This window comes from Necator americanus, chromosome X, assembly GCF_031761385.1.
Source record: "Necator americanus strain Aroian chromosome X, whole genome shotgun sequence".
Lineage (NCBI taxonomy): Eukaryota > Metazoa > Nematoda > Chromadorea > Rhabditida > Ancylostomatidae > Necator > Necator americanus.
The window spans coordinates 20,574,989-20,588,954 of NC_087376.1; the positions used below are offsets into that span (position 1 = coordinate 20,574,989).

At 42.0% G+C, this 13,966-nt stretch overlaps 1 protein-coding gene across 3 annotated transcripts in view; it reads left to right on the forward strand.

Moving 5' to 3' along the window:
* Positions 1–13,966, forward strand: part of RB195_024433 (uncharacterized protein) — a gene marked incomplete at both ends in the record, with an annotated part of 113,276 nt that overhangs the window by 30,955 nt on the left and 68,355 nt on the right. For all 3 annotated transcript variants that reach the window (XM_064212207.1, XM_064212208.1, XM_064212206.1), the window contains 2 exons: positions 4,406–4,551; positions 4,631–4,698. In XM_064212207.1, coding sequence (XP_064068087.1) covers positions 4,406–4,551; positions 4,631–4,698 — 214 coding nt within the window. The remainder of the gene's footprint in view (positions 1–4,405; positions 4,552–4,630; positions 4,699–13,966) is intronic.

The following is a 13,966-nucleotide window of genomic DNA, read 5'->3' on the forward strand; positions in this document are numbered from 1 at the left end:
TACATACATGCACACATGCGCATTCAAATACATAGACGTATACACGTACATGCATACACATGACATACTCACATACACCCACATATACGTCTGCATTTACCTACTTAGATACTTATGTGGCCCGTCTTTACTGTACATACTAGCCCCAACATCTTTTACAGTCGTTCCTTTCCCTCGCCATTGTCATCCAAGATGTGCTCAGGTTTTTTGAGTGACGTTGGCGATTTCCTCGAGCGTATCCAGCTGAGTTCTCAGCTGGTCCATCCGTGCAGTGAACACAACAACCCATCTCGTTGGCATCCCTCGAGGGCGTTTAGTATCTCTTGGGATCCACTTTAGCGTTCTTTTAGTCCATCTATCGTAGATTCTTCTCATGATGTGACCGGCCCAACTACCCTTTGTTCTCAAATGTATTCCGCTGGGTCGCGAAGGTGGAACATTGCTCTTAAGTCGGAGCTGCGAAGACCGGCTGGGTGTTGTGAACTTCTGAAGACATCCGTCAAGAGCTTTGTGGGTAGTGAGTAGCTTCCTAGACGTGGCAGCGGTGTCTGCCTACGTCTCCGCTGCGTAACAGAGCGCTGGAAGAACTGTCGAGTCGAACAAATGGGCAGGAAGGTCTTGGTCCGTCAGTTGATCCGTTGCTTCTCTGGCGGGTGCGAATGCTATCTACGCTGCTCTCAGCCTTCTATTCAGTTCTTTCTTCGGGTCGTTCTCCATATTCGTGGAACTTCCGACATGCACGTATGATGAAGCTTCCACTATTTGGGAGCCTTCAAGTTCGGTCCTCGCAATTGATGTTCTTCATAAACTGTGTCTTCTTTACGTTTATTCGCAATTCTATTATCTTCCCTGCTTCGTTTAATTCCTTGAGCATCCTCTCTGCTCCATTGATAATTCTGAAAGAGATCGATATCGTCCGCAAAACGAACGTTCTAGAGGAATTTTCCATCAACACATATGTCCTTTTCCTTTCGAGCAACTCATTTCATTATAAACTGAAGTACAGCAAGAAGCGTGCAGTGAACAGCTTCACAACAGATATAGTATTGTTTGCTTGTATTCGCTTTCCAGTAGGCATGGCGAGGGGCGGTGGAAAAGTAGTGTCGCAGTGGTTCATAAGTCGGTGCAGTTAGCTAATGTCCACACATGAGATGCGTGCACACCTTGATCGATCAGTGCTGACAGTATTGCACTCGCTTCTATGCCGTCGAATGCTTCGTCATTGTCGACAAAGGTTAACACAGAGGGTAGGCGATTCCCGGCAAATCTCTATGACCTTCGATACGGTTTGAAAGTGGCCCCTAGACTTCAACCAGCGTTCTAGATACGCGCGTGAGAATGGTCTTGATGAATACTTCGTATAAGACGCTCAGCAACCATATCGGACGATAGTCCCCGAAGGTTCTCTCGGTCACCTTTCTTATAGATAAGAACGGTTCGCGAGGTCTTCCACTGGTCTGGGATCCTATCTATCTTCATGTAATCCTATCTGAAGCTAGGACGCCATTTGCGCCGCTAAGATTACATGAAGTGGATGGTCAGCAGTCCGAAGAAAGTCTGCTGATATAAAATCAGGTCCGGGGGCTGTACCAGGTTCCATGCTCTTGATAGCGACTCGTACTTCCGGAGGGAGAATCTGTGGCGGATCTTCACTAGTGGGGCTTGACACATCGGGCTCGGGGAGCTTGACATATCGGGCTTGACACAGGAGTTGATGAACGGAAAAGGTTCGAGTAGAACCTCTCCGTAATAATTTCCATCTCACGACGAGAAAACGTGCGAGTCCCGTCTTCTCTCAGCAAGGCCGCTAGCGGAATATTATATTCGAGAAGATCCCTTCGGCACTTCTTTAGGCTCGTTTTTCTTTGTGCTGCTTCTAGAATCTTCTTCTGCCTGTTTTTCGAAAGTTTTTTCTGCAACGCTTCTCTGCAGCTAGCGTTCGCTACTAACCGCTCATTGTGCGATGGATTCGGTTCAAGTCCTTCTTTCCAACAATTCCTTGATGGTCTTCGAAATTTGATCCAAGTTTGTCATGCGCGGCTTTGAGGCACGTTGTGTACAGGCTCGTAATCATCTGAGCAGCATCTCGTAGTCCACGTTTGGGCCCTCCTCGATGTGCCAGTTACCTTGGGACGAGCAGTCCTCGAGTACACAGTCGTCGTGGACGACTTCTTTTCTCCTTCGTTGCCGATAGCAGATGTTCTTTCTGTGTAGCTAAGTCGTGTTTTCGCACGAAGGAGACGGTGATCAGAACCGCGACAAAAAGATGTTACTACCGAGACGTCAAGTAGACACCACCTCCGGTTGGTGAGTATGTGGTCGATATCCGCACGTGTCGCGCCATTGAGCGACCTCCCATGTCCATCAACGATGATCTTTCTTCATGAAGCGGACAACAACTCGGCGAGACCATTGCCATTTTCATTTCTGTCCCTAATCCAAATCTTCCTATCTTGTATTCCTCTTCTGTACCCTTTCCTAGTTTTGCGTTGAAGTCCCCGACAGCGAATTTGTAGAAGGAATTCCCGTTGTGAACCAATTCCTCCAGCTCGTCATAAAACGCGTCCAATTCGGATTCATCAGCTGTTGATGTTGGTGAGTAGCAGTTGATGATGCTGATAAGTTTTTGGGAGTGCGTGTAAAGAGGGTCCCGCCGGATTTTCGAACGTGCCCTAATCATGCCTCGGCAGAGCAATTAGCGAGGTGTGAGTAAGAGATTTGCCTTCATTCCTACCTAAATACCCGACTCTGCTCACTTTCAAAAGTAACGGGAATGAGGATTATCGTTATCCTGCAAGTTCCAAGCTTTTTTCAAGCCTAATTTATTTCCAGACAGATGGATCCTCTGTATCTCTCACCTCTTATGTGAATAAGAGTTAATCTGATAATATTTCCAGACTTGCTGAAGGCAAAATATAGACAAAATTCGCTCCCGTTCTCTTTTTACAAATTCACACAAAATGATAGGTACTTTTAACTACATTCTTTTCAATTTATTCAGTAATTTCGACAACTCACACATGTTTCCTTATAAGTGTGGAATTCTTTGCGCCTCTGCGGCCAGAAGAGCATCTAAGACGGTTTTCTGCGCCTCCGTGAACGACCGGAGCGTGACCTCGTCGAGATATATTCGCGTATACCCCAGCATATCCACTGGACCCCTAACATCTCAAAGGCGTCGCCGAGAAGAGGACCCTCTTTACCGTTTTCCGGTTTTTGGCGCAGAGCACGGAGGCGAAGAATGGCCAGACGAAGTGACAAGTTCTCGTTAAAGTTGACAAGATGGACGACAGATATGTGCACAACAAAACTCTGCCTACATTCCACAACGGAACCTTCTTTCCACGAATGACGAATGTACAATAAATGTCATTCATCTGTCGTAAGTCGCTCTCTCTCTCTCTCTGCTATTGGTCTCTTAAATCATCACTTGGAATTTGATACGCTCTGAAGCTAGGGAAGGGAATCTGGGTCAGCGTCTGTAGATACTGTTCTCTCGTTTTAAGGACAAAATCCGAGAGTCTCCATGGCGATTAGTGCATATGTCTGCTGCTATATCTATTGCTCCAAGAAGGACATGCAAGTTATCGTCTATGGAGACTGTTCTCGCGTTTTAAGTGCACAGTCTGAGACAGTCTCCATGGCGAGTGGTGCGTGTGTCGACTTGGTCCAGAATCAAAGTCGTCCTGAGCAGCATGTGCGTCCGATGTCTGAGACGGCTGGGCCCAGTGTGCAAGTTACTGAGCTATTCTCTTTTTCTTAGCTTTTTTCTTCTAGACTTTTAGACTTTCTTTGCAGTGGTTTACTCTTAGGTGATATTCCGGTTTCGAGGAGCCGGAGGAGTCGAACTCCTTTTCAGAGCTCGGAAGGACCTGCAGGAGACCTATTTCTCTGCGTGTCGCATTTCGACGCCCAGAATCACCTCCACGCCACTACTGACGCGGTAATCCGTTGCAGAGGCACACATATGCACCTAAACATACGCATATATACACATATACATACACTGACGCACATACGCAAACCCACACATGCAGATACGCAGACGCACACAGTGATACACAAACATACACAGTGTTCCAGGAATCTGTTGAGGTTAAAGCCCAGCAACTAGAAACATAGACAGAATCCTCGAGAAGATTGCCACTTAAAGGATACCGAGCACAAAATCTGTGTCGCTTCTACAGGTGATGGTTAAGATGAGCTTAGGATGCGCTTTTGGTTACTTTTGCATTTGTGGCAGTGTCTAATCGACAGTCGGTAGATGTGATGAGCTGTAATTGTAATTGCATGTAATTGTGCTGGATTGGAAGCACCTCGTTAAGGCAGGCAGTGTTTTTTTTTTTCGGAGTGATTGTACATTTTGTGTTTATTTCCTTCTCAAGATTGCCGTTTCTATTTGCAGGAAGCGAGTCAAAGTCTCAGTTGGATATCGTTATAGATGACCTTCTTTTTCGCTTGTGGAAGGAAGCTGCCATTATCGAAGGAGCGAAAAATATGATAAAGATTCTTCGTGCCCAAAAAAAGGCGGACCACAAGGGTCTCAGCGATGTAAGATAACATTAGTTGTGGTCTATTCTTAGTAGGTGATTTCCATTTATTTCAGTCAGCCATCTTACTTATTTTTTAGGCCCAGCAAACACTAATACTATCCGAAGAAAAAGTTGAGCTCATTCTATTGGCACTGAGGAAGTACATGTGAGTAAAATCCTCTATTAACACTCGCATCTAAACTTACACTCTGCTGCGGGGGTCTTCGCCCCTTGGACCAATGCTAACGCGATGCGAAATTCAATGTGGTACAACGTGTGCCTACTTCCTCCGCTGTTTCAGCGAAATAGGCTCAAGCAGAAGATAGAAGATGAATGCTATACGCTGTTGCAAGAACTCTTACCGTGAACTAAAGAACTAAAGATGTTCGTGATCACAATAAATCCTGATACAAGAAAGAAAGGGCAGTATAATCTTCGGATTTAAAAGTAAAGGATGAAACTGGAACATTGGCTTTTCGACCTTTCTTCCGCAGCTGACGACGACCATTTCAATTGACTATGGTGAGGTCAAGGCGAAATGAAACTCGGTCTAATTGCGGCTGCGTTGCAAGCGGCGCGGTGGAACGTAGCCGTTAGAATCGAGGGGGCCACCAATATGAAATATATCTTGACGTAGGAGCAAAATACCCACTTTTAACCTCGCTATTGTTCCAACTTCAGTAACAAGAGAAGGAGAAACAAGGCTGTGTTCTTCATTTTCCTATGTCATTTTTACCATTATGTAAGAGCACCACCGGACCCGAAGTGAGTAAATGGTCTCGATTTGACACTAAAATTTTGAGCAGCTTCCTACGAAAACATAATTTCTTATAGATACATTTGTATTTGTGCAACAAATATTTCTTTGCTACGGCAGCCATGGTAACTTCAAACAACAGAAGTGTTGGGAACTGTATGTAAAATTCGGAAAACAGGAGTAGTCATATTTTCGCGCAGACGAAAAACGGAAATGAAATGAAATTTTAGGTTTCCTTGTTTAAAAAAGTGCTAATTTCGGGCGTGTGTAGCGCAGTCGGTTAGAGGTTCTGCTCTCTGCACAATCGATCGGAGGTTCGAATCCGCCCTAGTGCTCAATAAGCCTTTCATATTCCTCTGGAGTCAAAAAATTGGTACCAGACTTGTCTTGGAGGGCAAGAACGCTGACTTTACACATCGGCTAGCTCCCACAAGTCATTGTATGGGTCAGTTAAACGTTAAACCTATGAAAAGGTACAATGAAAGAACAAATTAATAGAAAAGGAAGGAGGGAAAAGGTACAATGGGAGAACAAATTAATAGAAAAGGAAGGAGGAGAAGAAAAGTTGTGAGGGGAAGAGTTATGAAGTTGTTTTTTCTAAGCATTCCTTTGAAACAAAGGACGAGGTTGTGATCCTTTTGAATTTCGCGGGGCGGTAGCATTAATCCAAAGGGCGGGCAGCCAGGTGTAAGTTTAGACATGAGTCTCCATTAACGTACTGCTTTCTTGTATAAACATATGCGTACAAATATAGAATGACAATTGTGATATTCGGCTGTAAGGGAAGAGATCATCTTTGTAGTTAGGTAACAAAATCAAGCCTGCGTTCATATTTCGCCGCAACATATCGCTTTCAAGCGATCATTTCGTAGTGCTGAACAATGTGTGATCCGATCACACTTCTATGACGCTCTGTCTTTGCTTTCTCTTCTGGAATTTTGAGGGAAGATTCGCCAGCTTAAAAGTGAGCAAATCCGATCCACTCACATCACATGTTTTCTAGACTACACGACTATACGTGCATTTCACTTTTTTCTTTTTCTGATTCTGCACATTCTTTGTAGTGCTGTCATCTCTTCTACTGTGTGCAGGTGGTTTTTCCCAAAAGTTTGGTGCTAATTTTCTCTTATCGTTCGCGTAGCACTCACTAACTTCTTAATGACATAGTTTGCTGTACTTTGAACAAATAAAACACGCATATTCGGAGAGTCGTCTTTTTTAAACCTTTTCAAGACATTTTAACTGTTTTGTAGCGCAAATCTTCCTTTCAAAAAGCCAACACACTTGTCCTTCTTCATTTCTTCTTGGAGAACGGTAGGGGGCGGTCGTTAGGTACCCGCAGTCGGATAAGTGTCTGCAGAAGAGACTGTCGCCAGACCAGAGCAGGCATATCTTAGGCTAGCTGTGATCACTAAACCACGCCCATCCATCTCCATGTCACTGAGATCATGTGCCGTGTTTGTATTGGAATAATGTGATAGAGTTGAGTTCTAGAAAGCTTCAAAGAACAAAAAAGCAACATCGTAGAAAGCGGGAAAAAAACGTAGGAAATGAAAATGCCAAAAATGGCGCAAAAACATGGAAGATTTGTGTAAGAACAAAGCAACATCAGAAAACATTAATGAAGCTGAAAATTGAAAACGTTCCAAAATAAAAATAAAATAAAATAAAATAAATAATAAAATAAATGGTGTAGAAAAGAGAACCTCGTCTTTGGAACATGTACATTTGTGATTGAAAAAAAAAACTATGCTCCGTGCTGCGTGCTCCTGCGAAGCATGTTTTGCACCTCATTAGAAGATGAGGGCCGAAGATGGACGATGTGATGGGCAGGGCATAAGGCGAACGCAGCGCAATGCTCTGCTTACGCTATTAACTGCTGCGCACAGCAATTAACGATCGTCGTTGCCTCTCGTTTTCCCTAAGGATAGTTTGTCGCGGAGGCAGCGGGTACCTAACGATACGCACCTGTTCGAAACATCTTTCACCTCTGTGAATCATGCTGGCAGGTGGTTTCCTTACTTGTTGTTTGGATTTGTTCAGTGTTTTGGATTCCACTTGATGTGCGTTTTAACATATCCGCCTTGAGCTCTGGCAGTTTTCTTTATGGTTATGAGCGGGTGAGCATCGAGCGTTGCCTTCAGTTGGTCATTGTGATTTGCCGCCAGGCGCTCATGACCCTATCTTTGTGACTAAAGTCAGGAGTGTAGTTTGAAGAAAACCCTGTTGAAAACGTCCCTTCCATAGAAGGCTCCCCAGAAATCAGTTATTATAAAAAGAAATAAAAAACAGATTGAAGGCTTAACAAGTAAATCAAAATAATATAACATGGTTAATATTAATAGTAGTAATAAACAGTACTATAGTGAATATTAATATGAAATGCTGCAAATAAATAAATAAATTAATTGATTAATAGTAATAAAGACAGCACTGATAAATCATTGAAGGGATTAGAGGTGGTTCAGTACATATGTGCACATATATGTTGAAAAGGTGAAGAAGCTCTCAACGTGCATTCGACGACACAATTCTTCTTCTGACAGTGATAACAAACTGTCGAGAATTCGATCCCCATCGGAGTCATTATTTTTGCAAAATAGAAGAAAACAGCAGGGAATGAAACATTTCAAAACCATTTTCCCACTAATTGCGCACAATTTTACTATTCGACAATGGAAACGAACGGTTGAGAGTCGTTCCCTGTCGGAATTTCTCCATTTTCGCATAGTTGAAAAAGCAACTAATACCGTCCCAGAACGCATTTTAAAAGCACTTTCTCACTGCTTTCTACCTCCTACACACATTTTTACTCATCCATAATGATCACAAAAACTAATAGTTCGATCACCGCCGAGATCGTGTTTTCTGCAAAACCGAAATTACTGGCAAGAACATTTGACCAGCAATTTTTCTGCAACTCTCCAGTAGCATTGTTCACCGCATATAGTTGTTATTTAGATATTTTTCCTACTAATTTTCATTCCTGTCATTTTAGCGATTATCACAGTCCCTGATTGGAAATTACTGCTGGACTGGCAGATCTTGGTAGGTTGAAGTAAACATGAATAATGGACGGAAGAAGAAAGGGTGCGTGTAAAGAGGATCCCGACGGATTTTCGAGCATGCCCCGATCACGCCTCAGCAGAGCAATTAGTAATGGTGCGTATCATAAAGAGATTCCCTTTAGTTGCTACCTAAGTAGCTGACTCTGCTCACCTGTCGCTAATCGTTGTATCACCGGCTAGGATATAATTCACGAGTTACTAAGTTGTTTTGGGGAATCAGACACATCCAATGGAATTTAGTGTGATGTGATTGCAAATTTGTAACACTGCCAGAAGCGTGAGCCATTTGCGTGAAATATGAACATTCCAGCTTTCAAAAGTATCGGGAATGAGGATTATCGTTATCGTGTAAGTCAAAACTTTTTCCAGCCCAATTTTTTTTCTAGATAGAGACGTTCTGTATTTCTCATCTATTGGAAGAAAAAGAGTTCATTTGATAGGACTCCCTAAAAGTAAGATCTAGACAAAACTTGCTCCTGTCCTCTTATTAGAACACCACACAAAGTAATATGCGCATTCAATTACATTGTTCTTTAATTTATTCGGCAATTTCGACATCTTACACTATTCTTCTCTACATATTTCCTTATAACTATGTAGTTTTTTTTTGCGTCGGTACGGTCAGAAGAGTGTCTAAAACGGTTGCCTGCGATTCTTCATGAACGAGTTGAGCTTGAACTCGTAAAGCTTTCTGGAACTCAACTCTATCACATTATTCCCAATACAAATACCGCACATGATCTCAGTGACGTGAAGATGGATGGGTGTGGTTTAGTGATCACAGTTAGCCTAAGATATGCCTTCTCTGGTGTGCCGACAGCTTCTTCTGCAGGCACTTATCCGACTGCGGGCACCCGCCCCCTACCGTTCCCCAAGTAGAGATGAAGAAGGACAAGTGTGTTGACTTTTTGAAAGGCAGATTTGCGCTACAAAACGGTTAAAATGTCTTTTTTAGGGACCATCTATTTTTTGTAAGTTATTTGTGAAAAAGTTGAGAATTTTAGCAAAAATTTCAACTATTTGGAACTATGGGAACCACTTGGAACCATTGAAATTGAAAATCAACTGTGAAAAAATTTTCCTATACAACATTCCTCAAACCGAATTCGTTTTTGTGGATCCTGAGTTCAATTATTGGACTTTGATCGAAGTCATACAGATTTTGACGCGCAGCCGAAAATCGGAAGTTTCGCACATTTTCTCGTTGCGAGGTTGCGGTACCGCGGTTGAAGAATTCGTTGCCATATTTTGACAGAGCCTCAAGGAATACCCTTGACTGCAAAGTTTGATCTCTAGCTGTTCTGATTCTCTCAAAAGCTAGCTGAAAGAAAACGCGAAAATTTGAGGAAAAACTTAGAATTTTTCTCAGTTAAGTTTAAAAAAACTAGGGAACTTAGAAGTACCAAAATTTGTTTGAATATGGACAAAATCTCTTTCTTCAATTCTGTGAAAGTTTTATTGTATGAAGTTTACTTTGAGCGTCGCTATTCAGAAACTTGTGGAGCATACTTTGTACTAATTTTATCGCTAATACCGTTTGTAGATGTCTTTTTTCTTTCGCACGGTAGCGTGAACGAAATAGCTTTTTTTGAGCGATAATAAGAAAATTCGTCATTGTCGGATGAGAAATATGCTCTTCAAACTCCCAAACGCTAAATGCAAAAATCACACAACTGTGTGGGATTGATCCTGGATCATCACAATAAAAGCACATCGCCTTGCGCCTTCACCTAGCAATGCCCTCTTGCATCAATAGGCGTTTCAATGGAGTACATAATATGTTTGATTGATTGTAAGGAAGGAGTCCCGAAGCACTATTCAAGGTATGAAAGAAATGAAGTTTGTCTCCTACGGCCTCTTAGTACTCAATACGAAGTTACCTGTGGTTAGTTCCGTTTCTTTTATATAAAATAACAATCCGGAAATTTCTAATGTAAAGGATTTGATGGTTATGACAGCAAGTTAAATTCTTAGGAGGATCAGAATTTTTACTTACCCACACGCATTTAAAACACTTTGTTTTCCATTTCATTACTTTCACAACTTCTATTATATTATTTATAGTGCATTTTATTTACTTTGTTGTTTGATGGTTTGCCCTCAAATTGACATTTGAGTTTGGAATACGGATACTCACTCGTTTTGATTCCTTCTCTCATACTCAATATTTTCCATTTTCTTGGTGAGATTTTTTAAACTTTAAAGCAAGGCCGCATGGCTTAGTCCCGTATTGTATAATGTAAACTCTTTTTCTTGCCTTGGTCTTGATGATCCCTCACATTTCTCATCATTTCTCTCTTCTCGTTTCCTAATCTCGATGTCCTTTATTTGTTTAGAATTTTCCCAAACTAGTCTAAAGTTGTCAAATTCTACCAGCAAAATCTTAAAAAAAATACTGCACGCCATCTTTTTTTGCATCCTTTTATATCTGTTTATTTAACATCGACCACCCCCGTCAAAGAGAAAACCGTTGTCTTTTTCTCTTTGATCCCTGTCGAGTAACACAGTCTCCAGCAGTTGTGTGCCTTTTGGATATTGGTAATTTAGAGCCACATTTACATACCACGTTTTTTCCTGTCTACTTCATCCATCCCCCGCCGTTCTGTGCATGTTACTTGTAACCTTATGTTACTTGATGCACTAAACGATAGGATTTTCTCTAATGCCAGGTTTTCGATACTACTTAGTCGTCCAAATCCCACCCAGTAGATAAATATGCAGATTCAACAAATGCAACCAGTTTCCTAGAGGTTTCTCTCTTATGAACTTATTGAGCTGGTACTGCTGCATGGGAAGATTAAAGCGCAAGTTTGTCTGTGTTGGGCAAACGACGCTACAATCATCTATGTCCTCAAGAGCGATTTCAAGAGCGAAGAACTTTGAACGAGAACCCGTGAAAAGCCTACACTCTACTGGGACAGTACTGCACCAGAATAAAGAGATGTTCCCAGAATGTCCTTAGAGTCGGTGTCGGGGATGCAACTCTAGCCATCTGGAGGGAATATCGACCACCCCTTTGTCTTTTTCTCCTTTCTTTCTTTCTTATTCTTTTTGTCCTCTTATTATAACTTCAACGCCTGCTCCTACACCCCTCTTACGACCACCCCCCTCCCCTCCCCTCACGTTGAGAAATTCACATCACACGCTTGACTCTGGTTCGGAGTTGTACAGAGTCGGTCATACGCACGATTACGTACCAGCTGACACATGGAGTTCGCTGATGGTTTCTGCTCGATCCTCACGCTCCTCTCTGGTCCCACTTTGCGTAGACACTACCGCTCTGCTCATGCCATCAGATATGTATGGTGGACGGAACATATGTAAGGTTCCCTGTGCCGTCCACTATGTTGAATGTTTGAGTGATTACTGACGAATTCTCCGCGCATGATTGACTCTATTTGTTAACCTGACAGTTAAGGGCATCACCCCACGAGTCCGGGGTGGTACGGGTTTCAGGTGGGATATGCTTATACGGGGTCGTAGATTGTTGGAAACAGGGTGATTCCGTTCATCCCTTCTTATCGCCGTGAAAAACGGCCCGGAAGATGCCGCGCTTGCAGAATGGTGGCGCGCTCGAATTGAACTCTTCGTAGACAACAGCGCCTCGGAACGTTCGAAGCCTCATCTTCAGGGCCGTTTTTTTACGGCGATTAGGAAGATCCGTAACTACCTTTTTATTTCTAATGTCCGTCAAGAAAATGAAGTGGAAAATTCTGGGACGTCTTAGTGATTAAAAAAAGACCAAATGAAAGCTTCTAAGGAAGTTGCATAGATAAGCGACAAGATGATGAAAATGTCGAATCAAATTGTAGATGTGGTTATCAATTTTCTACAAGTACTGTGTAAATGTTTAGTGAACGTTTTCCAACTCTCCAATACTTCTAACCGAAAGAGATAAGCGAGCCGTCATGCGCCAACGCCAGATTCTAGCGGTGCGAGGATAGTTTGCAGAAAAGCCTACTGCTGCAATCAAGACGTACCATTGAACCTTATTAAATTCTCCGATCTTTGATCAATTACTGTCCTTAAGGGGCGATCGTTAGGTACCCGCAGCCGATTATCTGCAGCTAAAGTGCCTGCAGAAGATGCTGTCGGTAGGCCAAACCAGGCATATCTTAGGCTACCTGTGAGGCCAGGAAGCCAGGATCATCCATCACGTCACTGAGGTCATGTGCCGAGTTTGTACTGCTTAAGTGATAGAGTTGAATTCTAGAAAGCTTCAAAGAACAAAAAAACAACGTAGAAAATGAAAATGCTAAAAATATCGCAAAAACATGGAAGATTTGTATAAGAACAAAACAACATCAGAAGACATTAATGAAGCTGAAAATTGAAAACGTTCCAAAATAAAAGTTAAATGGTGTAGAAAAGAGAACCTCTTCTTTGGAACATCTAGGTTTGTGATTGACAAAAAAAACTACATAGAAGATATAGATGTAGTTAAGCCACGTAAGATAGTGCAATAGTTAGTAAAAGTTTCGATTAGCTTGTTTTACATGAATAAAACACTATTATTTTCTATTTCTACCGTTTCGTGTGCAATCATCCGATATATCTCTATACGTAAGCTATCTATGCTCCGTACAGAAGCAATACCAGAGATAACGTGCTCCTACGAGACATGTTTCGCACATCATTAGACGATGAGGGCCAAAAATGAACGATGTGACGGGCGGAGCATAAGGCAAACGCAGGACAATGTTCTACTGACGCTATTAACTGCTGCGCAGCGCAATTAATCGCAGTTGCCAGTCATTCTCCTAAGGATAGGTTGTCGCGGAGGCTACGCATACCTAGCGATACGCACCCCTTCTCTTACAGTATTCCATATTGATGAAGATATTCTAGTCTCAGACGACCACTAACTAGTACTCATGAGTTAAAAACATCGTTTTTAGCAAAAAAAAAAAAAAGGAATTATTTTGAAGAGATAAGCAGATTGGCTTATTTTTGATATCATGTGCTTAAGAACCATTCATTTATTTTCATAAAGAAACTTTGGAGTTGATTTTTTGGCAACCTAAGAAGGAGCATTTTTACAAAGGAATGCAACATTCGCTCTTATCGGCACGAAATTGAACTTCACCGACATTCAGGAATGTTAAATGACTTTTTGCTATCAATTATTCTTATAAGGTCCAACAACGCCTGCTTAACTTACATGCGAAATAACACTTGTGAACTTTGGGTTTTTTCTGCAATCTCATGGACTTCAGGTCTGTTTTCTTTATGCAATGGTCTGCTGTATTTAAAGTTGCGAAGGAAGAATTCCAATCTGCATTCAATTATTGCATGCACAAAATTATTGACCTTACTTGGATTTCGACTCGACTTTTGCGCAGTCTTGGCATTGTTTAACCGAACTTTGAAACCATTGATTTGGTGTTTGTCATCAGCGCCGTTTTCCAATGTTTTTAAATTTCTAAATGTAGAGAATTTAGCTCAATGAATGTGTGAATCCTAAGATCCTAAGCTACTTTATTCAGTGATGAAAACATTTGTGATAGAAACGGTTTGCGAAAGTAGGTCAAGAGAGATTTATGGACGTCATCATCAGATGAAACATCGACTACAGACTGCGCTGTGTGCTCCTCTTTTTAAACAAATGC